The 10,530-nt window shown below is 48.2% G+C and overlaps 1 protein-coding gene across 1 annotated transcript; it reads left to right on the top strand.

The window, feature by feature from the left end:
• The first annotated feature begins 779 nt into the window (after positions 1 to 779).
• Positions 780 to 10,218, top strand: LOC143838854 (uncharacterized). The gene is made up of 10 exons (XM_077340765.1): positions 780 to 833; positions 1,553 to 1,603; positions 3,502 to 3,570; positions 4,131 to 4,217; positions 4,921 to 4,998; positions 5,756 to 5,827; positions 6,239 to 6,310; positions 7,317 to 7,400; positions 8,906 to 9,001; positions 10,045 to 10,218. Exons 1-10 carry the CDS (start codon positions 780 to 782, stop codon positions 10,216 to 10,218), a joined length of 837 nt encoding a protein of 278 aa, XP_077196880.1.
• The last annotated feature ends 312 nt before the right edge of the window (positions 10,219 to 10,530 follow it).

Raw genomic sequence — 10,530 nt, forward strand, 5'->3', positions numbered from 1 at the left:
CGCTGAAGAGCCGGTGAGTTCATGAGACATAAAAAAGGAGTTGATATGAGTAGGAATTGGGGTCATCATGGTTCTTCAGCTAACAGGGGAATCCAGGAATCAGAGTGAGGATAATCCCCTGCAAGGGGGCCATTAAAGCACAGGGGGCTTTACAGAGGTGCATTAATTAATTACTTAATGTATTGATTGGTCCTCCCTGTTACCAGGCTAGGGGAGCTGTGCATCACATTTGGCGAGGGGTGCCCGGGATGGGTTGGGGCGGGGAAAGTTCATCTATACATCCTGGCCTCACCCATATGCCTGATGGAATAGGATTGTTTTGCAGGCTCAGCTCTGTCAGGGCCCTCCTCTCTGCTGGGAGTGGAGTTCACTAGGCCCTGGCCCTGGTCGAGGCCAGTCGCTCCTGTGGGGGGGACAAGGACCCCGGGGCCTTGGTGAGACTGTAGCTACCAAAGTGCGGAAGAGATGAGAGCACCTTGGGTGGATTCACAGCCAGATAAAGACCTGCAGACTCCCAAGGGCACCTTTGTTAATCTGGAGGGAGGTCTTCTTGAGGGGGGTGTCAGAGAGCTCCCCCCCCCAGTATTTTGACATAACCATCAATGCTTTGCGTGAAAGGATGGAAAACATCCTCATCAAATCTGAAGATGGCCCCAAAGGAGAAGAGCAAAAACCTCCCAAATCCTTTCCACCTCTGTGCATTATGTGACTCTGGACAAGGGATGTTCTCTCACTTGCCTTCCTACAGTCCACACCAGCCCAGAAGGCTCAAAACACCGATGAGTGCCCGGAAACGCCATCAGAGGACTCCGCCCAGTGGAAGGAGGCTTTGTGTGAGGTATTTATTCATCACATTTGTATATTGCCCTATCCTTAGGCTCAGGGCAGTTCACGTAGAACGTACCTCAAACTCACTGATTATAAGGAACGAAAGGTAACAGTAATAACAACCATAAACAGAGAAAATAACATTCAACCTAGTGAACCATCTACTAGGCCCATGGTTGTTCTGATCCGTCACATGGGTTCAAGGTGGGGAGGTTCGGAGCCCAGCAGGTATTATTTCGTTTCGGTCGACCTCAACCAAATGGCTGGTGGAGGAGCTCCATTTTGCAGGCCCTGCAGAACTCTTTTAGAATTAGGGAGTTGGGTTGTAACCTGGGGTTAATCAGAAGGCATTTTTGGTATGCTGCTGGATTCGGCTTACCTGATCATGTTGGGATGCCCGTCCCCAGGTGGGACCTGGGAATCCCTTGGAATTGTAGCTCATCTCCAGCTGACAGAGATCAGTTCCCCTGGAGAAAAGGCCCTTCACGTTCTGGGACCCAAATACCTGGGGGACTGCCTATTTCCTACAACAACAACAACAACAATATGGCTACTTTGAAGGGCATGGAGTTCTACTCCCCTGAGGTCCCTCCCCACTCCAAATCCCACCCTTGCCCAGCTCCACCCCCAAAGTCTCCAGGCATTTCCCAACCCAAAGCTGGCAACTCTACGATCACCTGGACTCCTCTGTCCCTCTTGCTCCTTCTCTTCTCCTTTCCCACAGAATCTGTTCCCTGAGGAGACCGAGAAGGAGGAAACGATTCAGCCCTCGGAGGTAAGGGGAAAGGCAGGAAGGGGAGGTGGAGCTGTAGAAGAGTAAATTAGAGAAGTACTTTGAGGCAACCCCATTGGGTGCACTTTTAAGTCCTGCTGGATGTCAGAAGAGCTCAAGGTGGAGTGTGTAGTTTTCACTTCCTGAGTTTATGATCCTGGTGAGACTGAATGGACAAAAGATGCACACCAGCTTCATAGAGTGGGGATTGTTCCGTCAAGGTCCACTAGATCCCACTCCAACCTTCTAAACCAGGAATGCCCAATCGTTTTGAGTTTGGGGGGCCCTCTGGTCCCTCTGATGCAGTATGGTTGGTGGAGCTAAAACATGGCTGCCAAAAATGGCTGCCATAGGAGCCAGCACAAAAAGGCAGTCTGGGTGGCTCAGCCAGAGTTGCCTGAAACTCAACCCCTCCAAGATGGAGGCCCTGTGACTGGGCAGAAGGGGGCAGGTTCAGGAAGCATGCCTTCCCTCCCTAGATGGGGTAAAGCTTATCGCTGCACCTACTGCCAGGAATTCGAGAGTGATCGTTGATGCTTCCCCATCTATGGAGTCTCAGATCACAAGGGCAGGACAATTGGTGTTTTACCACCTGCATCAGGCGAGGATACTAGTGCCAACCTGTCTCCAGAATACTTGGGCACAGTGATCCACGCAGTGGTCACTTCCAAATTAGACTTCTGCAATTTGCTCTATATGGGCCTACCCTTGTCTCTGACCCGGAAATTGCAATGGGTTCAAAATGCGGCCGCTAGGGTCCTCACGAGGTCATTCTGGAGGACCCACATCCAGCCTGTCCTGAGGCAGCTGCATTGGTTGCTAGTTAGCTTCTGGATCAGTTTTAAGGTTTCGGTTCTCACATTTAAGGTCATCTATGACCAGGACCCCACATTTCTGTCTCCTTACACCCCATGCAGGGCTTTTTGCTGTCCAAGTTTGAATCGGTTGGTTGTCCCCGGTCGGTATCTCTGGCCTCAACCAGGGCCAGGGCCCTTTCAATCCTGGCCCCGACCTGGTGGAATGAGCACCTGGAACAGCTGAGGGCCCTATCACAGCTCCACAGGGCCTGGAAGGCAGAGCCCCATGGGCCTGACATCACCAGAAGATGCTCCCCCTAGGGGGTGCTATTACAGGCTAGGGATGGGTGGGAGCGGGGAGGTTTATAGATTGAGGCTTTTTGCCACCACTATTGTTTCATATTGTACTGAATATTTTATGTGGGGTTTCAAAACTTTGTTGTAAACCACCACGAGCCAGCAGAGGCGGGGATGGTAGTCAAAACATATGAACATAAATAAATGGAGGAATAAATAAATAGCTTACCATCAGTCACCCAGCGAGGGTCCTTATGCTGTGCTGGCAGCTGTTGCCAATGTGACATTCTTAAATATACGCCGTTGATCAGTTCTTGAATGGCCAGTCAGAGGTGTTGCTTGCTGGACAAAAGCCCCCCCCCCTTCTAAAACACTTGAGGGGGGCATCAAGAAAGGTATTAGCAGGGATGTTTTCCCCCTATTGGGCCAGTTCTCTGGTTCCATAAATGATCTGGCCAAATTCAGAATATGATCTCTTCCTGCTCTCCGCCACTCACTCAGCCAGAGAGGGAAAGGTTTGGAGAGCTGCATTTGAACTCAGCTGAAGCGAAATCCTTCAAGGGTGGTGCAAGCACGTGCTCTGCACCCAAAAAGGCAGTCCCTGGAGCTTCTCTTGAGGGCTCTCAGAAAGCTGACTTGGGAAAGCATTTCCTGGGGCTCTGGAGTCCTGCTGCCAACAGCAGAGTCAACGAGGCCCAATAGCAGATCCCTTCATGGTCTGACTAGGCAGAAACTCAATGTGGTGTTGGAAGATCTATGCTTGGAGTTGCCAAAACCTTTTGTTGTTGATGTTGTCCTTGCAAACAGGACCCAGACATGGACTGCAGAGTTGCTGATGGACCACCTCCAACCTTCAGTGACACCGGGTGTCAACAGGTACTTCTTCCAGACTTCTTATTGCCTCTGGAAATATTTCTGACACAGTTGGTCCTTCCTAACATGACTTTAGGAAATCAGAAGTTGTTTGGTATGTAGAACGAAGGATAGAATGACTGGAGACTTAGGTTGACAAAGACAATTAAACATCAACATACGTGAATAGATATTGGGGGCACACCTGGCCCATACAAAGTATCATGCGACCATGGCCTACATCCCAGTCAATAGGCAGCCCTAGAGCATTTCTCAATGTTCAGGGGAACATTCTGACATCCTGCTACAAATTCTCAAGAACTGACTTCCGCAGATTTAGTTCTCTCCCCATACCTAGTGGCTCAGAGCCACTCATGTGGGTCAACCCCACCCTAGACACTCTGGAGTCTGTGAAGGCCCTTTCCTTCCTGATGCCCAGGAAACAACGTCTCAGAATTTCCCTTGATATTTCCCCTTCTCAGGATTTTCTTGGATAGAACCAAACAGTTCTACTCCTGTTATAAATAGGTCTAAAAGACAAGGTCCGAGCACTCCAGTAACTGATCCCATGTTTAATCTTTCAGAATCTCCCAAAGGAGGTTACACCAGCTGAAGATAAAAGAAGGCGGGGCCAGCGAATTCAGGAAAAACTTAAAGAATTCAAATCAGTGGTAATATTTCTGAATTTCCTCTTGATACAGAGACACAACTTGCATGAATAGCCATGTACAAATGTCTCAAGGCCAGGAATTGTTTTCCTCCAGCCCCAAATAGTTGTTGGTGATTGGTTAGAGATACTGTAGAAATAACCTTGAGAAATTGTCAAAGGTTTTCACGGTCAGAGTCATCTGGGTATTGTGGGTTGTCCAGGCTCTGTGGCCGTGGCCTGGCAGGTTTGGTCTTTGATGTTTTCTCACTGTTCCCACAGAGAAGTCCCCATCTGGAGGTGCCCTACCTCTGACGATGCCATCCACAGTTACTGCCAAAATGTCAGGGATCAAAATTACTGGGCCAAAAAGACTCTGGCTCTTGTTGAGGACAGCCAAATATCTCTGGGGAAAGGGACCACTAGCCTGTTAGTATTAGCTGAGCACAAGGCTCTTCTGGGATGTACTCAGAGAGATGGTCCTATAGGACAGGGTCAGCCATAGCTTCCCACAAAAAGGGATTGGGGCCAGTGCTGGGAATTTCTAGACCTCTGGCTTAAGCAAGGTCTCCGTCAGCCTTCTGTGCTGAAGAATGGCTGCTGAAGTGGAGCTGACAATACGGAATTGGATGAGAAATCCACGTTCCCACCCAGTTAAGGGGATCTTGATGTGTTGTTGACTGGGTATGGCTGTCTGGAGTGGCCAACCATTTTTTCCCTTGTCCCAGAACCCTTGGTTTGTTCCGAAAATTGGAAGGACAATACAGGCAGACCTTTTAGAAAGGAGGGAGGCCCTCTTTGCTAAGGTAGGTTTTTCTAATATTATGATGTTTCCTAAAAAGGAGGACGAATCAGCAGTTGTAGGGTCGAATTTGTGTGCAAGTAGAACCTCGTTTCCACTGACATTTAGGTGGGACCAGGACCCATGTGCATAGTGCCTTACCGGCTGTGTCGGTCCTGCCTGCTTCCTTTATGCTGTGCGCAGTGCAGAACCCACATGGGCTTCTGGGGCAGTCACATCTGCCTCCCGCCCACCCTCCACCACATCAACATTATACATTCTGGGATTCAGGCCCTTTTCCCTCTACAATGCTGGTTCTCTGACCTCTCTGGTTTGGAACTTCCAATCATCTCCCCTAGTTGGGTCGCAGTCTTCTTTCACAGATCAGGCACAGTCCAAGAGGTGCTGATCCTGGTGCTGGCTGGGGGTGTTAAAAGGTCAATGGCTGCTTGGAAGAGACCCTTTGTTCCTCCCTGGCTGTCGCCTCCCACTGCTGACCACTGCTAGGATCCAAAATACAGGCAGACCACACAGTTCCGGCTGGCTGCCAGTAGGCTGGTCAGCCCTTCCCTAGTTAAAGGTTCCCAGAAATCTGGTGCAAGAAAGATGTTTGTCTGTCTTCAGGGCTGGAGGCTGGCTTCCTGGCAGAAAAGACAATACAGAGTTAGAAGGCAGATCCATGTTCTGACCCAGCTGAGGCCACCTTGAAATGTCCATGATGGGAATTGGTGTTTGTGAGTTCCATACCTGGAGAGACCAATATTTTTTTCTCTTTGTACCAGAAACCGTGGATTGCGCCACAATATGAAAGAAACAAAACAGGGGATGACAGAAGATATACTATCTATAGAGAGGTAGATCTAAAATTATTCTTATGTTTCTTGGAAAACAGGAGGAAGAGTCAGCAACATTGGGGTTAAATATTTGTGCTCAGGAGAACCTCATTTTCGGTTCTACTTCAGCATCAGGCCATTCCTAAAATGGCAGGATCCCACCCAGCCAGTCGTTATTCTGGGGCCTGATTTGGATCAGGACTCAGAAATGTGCCTGATTTCAGGGGCCTGCTGACAGCCCTGGCAAACCCATAGATGCCTAGTCTGGACAAGACAGGAAATATGGCTGCTGGGCAGAAAAGGCAATACTGAGCTCGGAGACAGAGCCATATCCTGACATGGCTGAGGGCATCTTGAAATGTTCATGATGGGAATTTGTGTTTGCGAGTTCCATACCTGGAGTGATCAAGAATTTTTTTCTCTCTGCACCAGAAAGTGTGTATTCCACCACAATCTGAAAGAAAAAATGCAGGGGATGAAAGAAAGAGCAACATCTATGGACAGGTACATCTTCTACAATTATTATCAGTTTTCTTAGCAAAGAGGTAGAAGAGTCAGAATATTGGGGTTCAGTTTTTGTGCCCAGGAGAAACTGATTTTTGGTTCTACTTTGGCAGCAGGTCATTCCTAAAATGCCAGGATCCCGCCCACCCAGTCTTAATTCTGGGGCCTGATTTGGATCAGGACTCAGAAATGTGCCTGATTTCAGGGGCCCGCTGACAGCCCTGGCAAACACACTGGATGCCTAGTCTGGACAAAACAGGAAACATGGATAAGCACCAGTTAGAAGAGTGAATGAACATTGTGGCAAGGGTAGCTCTTCCACAAGTCTTGAGAGAGCCAGCGGGTGTCACCCCAAACTCAGAAGGACAGAACCAGGGGAGAGAAAATCTGCTGCCACTCAAACAACTCACCTCTCTGACACACATAGAATGAATGAATGAATCTCAAAACAGCACAATCTGCACAGCATGGAGCCTCAGATTCCCTGTGAATGAAGAAGAGGGTTGGTTTTTATACTCTTCTTTTCACTCCCTGAAGGAGACCCAAAGCCGCTTACAATCTCCTTCCCTTCCTCTCTCCTCGACAAAGATAGATTCACGCGGGTAGCCCTGTTAGTCTCAAGCTGCAGCAGAACTGAGGCCTGTAGCACCTTTAAAACCCACAAAGATTTATTCCAGGCGTGAGCTTTCATGTGCAGGAATCGTTCCTCTGACAAAATGGAACAGGAATCATGAGAATGCAGATATATAGAAAAGGTAAATAAGTGGCAAATCAGTAAACTGTGTCAGAGTATCCACATTATGCCACAGGAGACTTCTTTGCTCAAACAGCTCATCGGTCCTCTTGAGTTCAGTTGTAGTTCACAAAAACACGGGAGAAATTAAACTGCTCATGTTAGAAGACAGAGCCCTGTTCCAACCTGGCTGAGGGCACCCTGGCCTGTTCCTGCTGGGGTGGGATGCTTGGGAAATCCACATCTGGAATGGCCCATGCTTTTTCTCATTAGCAGAAGACTAGGAGCATCCCACAACTAGAACGGAAGACGACCAAGGAAAACTACTTCCAAAGAAGAAGCGCCATGTTGGCCCAGGTGTGTCTTCAAAAATCATTACGTTCCATTCAAAGCAGGAGGAAAAATCAGCAGGGGTGGGGTGGAATTCGTTCCCGTAGTCAAACCTCGTTTTCAGGGATGTTTAGAAGGGTGACGATTCCAGAATGGTCTAGATATTGGTCTTTTAATGGGGGTCTGGTTTGGATCCATACTGAGAGATGTCCCTCAGGGATGTCCCTCCTTTTAGGGCTCAGTGATGCCCTTGGCAAATACATTGGACACCCTGGCTTGACAGAATAGTGAACATGGGAAAGCACCAGTTAGTAGAAACATGTGTGCAAAAAATATAGGTAGCCTTAAACTCCCATTCAGCGATCCTCCAAATAATGCTTTGCGTGCAGAAATGGCCTCAGTCTGCCTTTGATGGTGGAAAGTGGCAGCCAGTTGGAGTGTTTGTTTCCCTCTCCCAGAAGCCTTTCTTAGGACCGGAGATCAAAAGAGGGAGTGCATTGAACGAGCATCTCCGCAAAAAGAATGGGGCTTCCACACAAGTAGACCTTCTGAAATTATTACGTTCCTTCGAAAACGAAGGGGAAGAATTGGGAGCAGACGGGTTACATTTGTGTTTGGAGAAGAACCTTGTTTTCTGTGATATTTAGGAGGGTGGTCATTCCCAAATAGGCAAGTCTCCCCCCCACCCCAGTTTTGGTCTCTGATTTCGATCAGCACGGAGGCATGTGCCTGATTTTGACACCCTCATAACCCTGGGAAGCAGGTTGGATGGCCAGTCTTGGCACAGCAGGGAACATGGATAAACACATGTATGAAAACAGGGGCACAGGTAGGTCTTGAGAAACTCTTGGGAAAGCCAGTGTAGGTCATCTCAAACAAGGAATAACACAACCAAGAGTGTGACCATCTGCTCCCCCTGTAACAACATCATTTTCTTACACTGTGTTTTAATAGTAGAGCAGATTGACTTTCAGAACAGCACTGTCTGCACCTCCTGGTGCCTCAGTCTCCATGTCAACATGTTTAGACTCATTTAGGGGAGAGGAAAGACGTGCCCATTCAGAGACCAGGACAGTCTGAGGAATGGCAAGAACCAGGGAGGATGACCAAGCTAGGCCTTAAGAGAGACACACTTTCAATGGGGAGAAAACAGGGCAAGGGATGGAGAAGGGGTCAGGGGGGAACCAGGGTCCAGAACGTGGAGACTTCTCAATGGCAACAACTGAAGCGCATGGGTCACCAGTAGCGACAGAAGACCTGCAAGATCCGCCTTGCATCCCTGTGAGAAATGCAGACTATGCATGAAGACAATAAAAGAACTAAGAGCACTCTGTGGTTTGGTGTGGGGTGACGGAAGAAGCGTTACACATTCTAGGAAGCAGAGATCGAAGGACCAAGGTTTCAGAACCTTCCCTGAGGGCTACTTCTCAGGAGTTTTTAAGCCCCTAGTAAAAAGGGATAAAACTGTTTCAAATAAGTATAGAAGTCAGGATCTGAACACTCTAATTCTTGACCCATGATAACTCTTTCAGATTCAGGAACGATACAGAATAGTGATGTTGGAGCGTCAAAAGAGGATGAAAGAGGGCCAGCAACTCCTGGAAAGACTCAGGGAAACTGATTTATTGGTAACTTCTACAAAGTTCCTTTTAGGCGCAGAGAGGGGAAAAGCAGGAATCAAAGCCTACAGAAGCCGCCAATCCGGCCTCTTTTTCCCTTAACACCTGAGGGGGGGGGGTGGCTGAGTTTGGGGTCTGGTAGTTTGGAGACAGATTAAACCAGTGGTTCTCTACCTGGGGGCCGGAACCAGGGGATGGGAATTGGAAGGACTAGACGGTCCAATGCAGTCAGGCTAGAAGTTCATCATGGCAATAGTTTAAACAGGATAGTTTATAAAGACCATGGTTAACTTAAAAAACCCTATAACCTGGGACTAGAGAGGTAGGAATTGTCAGAGTGGGTAAGATGCTTTTTTTAGTAGGGTGACCAGACTCTGTTTTGGAGGGGCAGGCTAGCCTGACCTCATCTGACCTCAGAAGCACAGCCCTGATTAGGACCCGGATGGGAGACTTCCTAGGAAGGCCAGGGGCTCTGCACAGAGGCAGGCAATGGCATCCTGCAGGGGGTGGCCAAGCTGAGGCTCTCCACATGTCTATGGACTACAATTACCATGAGCCCCTGCCATGCACTTCATGGACATCCAGAGAGCCAGAGGTTGCTGCCACCACCCCCCGGGGATGAATGCTGCCTTGATTGTTGGGAGAAAAGGGCTTTGTGGTTTCTCCTAGTCTCAGACTTGAAAGGTGGCCTCTCTCTATCAGAGAGTTCTAGGGATAGACAGGCCAGTCCCCGAAGACCCTTCTGCCTCCACTTGATGGCTCTCCCTCTGAAGGAGAGCAGGTTTCTCAAACAGGTTTCAGGAGACCCTGGGATCTCATGACAGCCTTCGGAGGGATTCCCAAATGAGTGGGAGTTACCTTATTTGAGTTCCATTTTTAAAAATGCTAAATATTCATGGGTGAGATCACCACGAGGGGCTGAGAGTTCCAGAATTCGGCCTTTTCCAAGACAGCTGAAATGGTCTACAGGCTGGTTATTGAAGGAGTCACACTGAGGGAACAAGAGTCCAAAGACTCCGTTCCCAACCACGAGTGGAAACTTTCTTTCACAGATTGATCAGCTGTGGCAGGAGCCACCAACGCCCAGTTTTGCAGAAGATCCAGCAGAGCCGACGTTAGATGAAAATTATGGGATTCCATCTTCATCGGAGGAGAATCCAGGGCCAAGCAGCCAACCTGTGGATGTGGGTAGCACCTCGAAAGGTTCCCCCATTCCACACAAGTAGATCTTCAGAAATTATTACGTCCCATTGAAAGCCAGGGGAAGAATTGGGAGCAGACGGATTGAATTTGCGTTTGGAGTAGACCCTCGTTTTCTGTGACATTTATTTATTTATTTATTTATTTATTTATTTATTTATTTATTTATTTATTTATTTATTTATTTATTTCCTACCTTCCTTCCTTCCTTCCTTCCTTCCTTCCTTCCTTCCTTCCTTCCTTCCTTCCTTCCTTACTTACTTACTTACTTACTTACTTACTTACTTACTTATTTATTTATAGTTGGATTTATATACTGCCGTTCGACAAAAGGTTTC

This window comes from Paroedura picta, chromosome 5 (assembly GCF_049243985.1).
Source record: "Paroedura picta isolate Pp20150507F chromosome 5, Ppicta_v3.0, whole genome shotgun sequence".
In the NCBI taxonomy this organism is placed as follows: Eukaryota; Metazoa; Chordata; class Lepidosauria; order Squamata; family Gekkonidae; genus Paroedura; species Paroedura picta.

Coding starts and splice junctions, on each gene's coding strand:
- LOC143838854 (XM_077340765.1), top strand. CDS start 780: ATGAGTGCCCGGAAACGCCATCAGAGGACTCCGCCCAGTGGAAGGAGG. Junction 5,828..6,238: donor GATATACTATCTATAGAGAG/GTAGATCTAAAA, acceptor TCTCTGCACCAG/AAAGTGTGTATTCCACCACA. Junction 6,311..7,316: donor AGAGCAACATCTATGGACAG/GTACATCTTCTA, acceptor TTTTCTCATTAG/CAGAAGACTAGGAGCATCCC.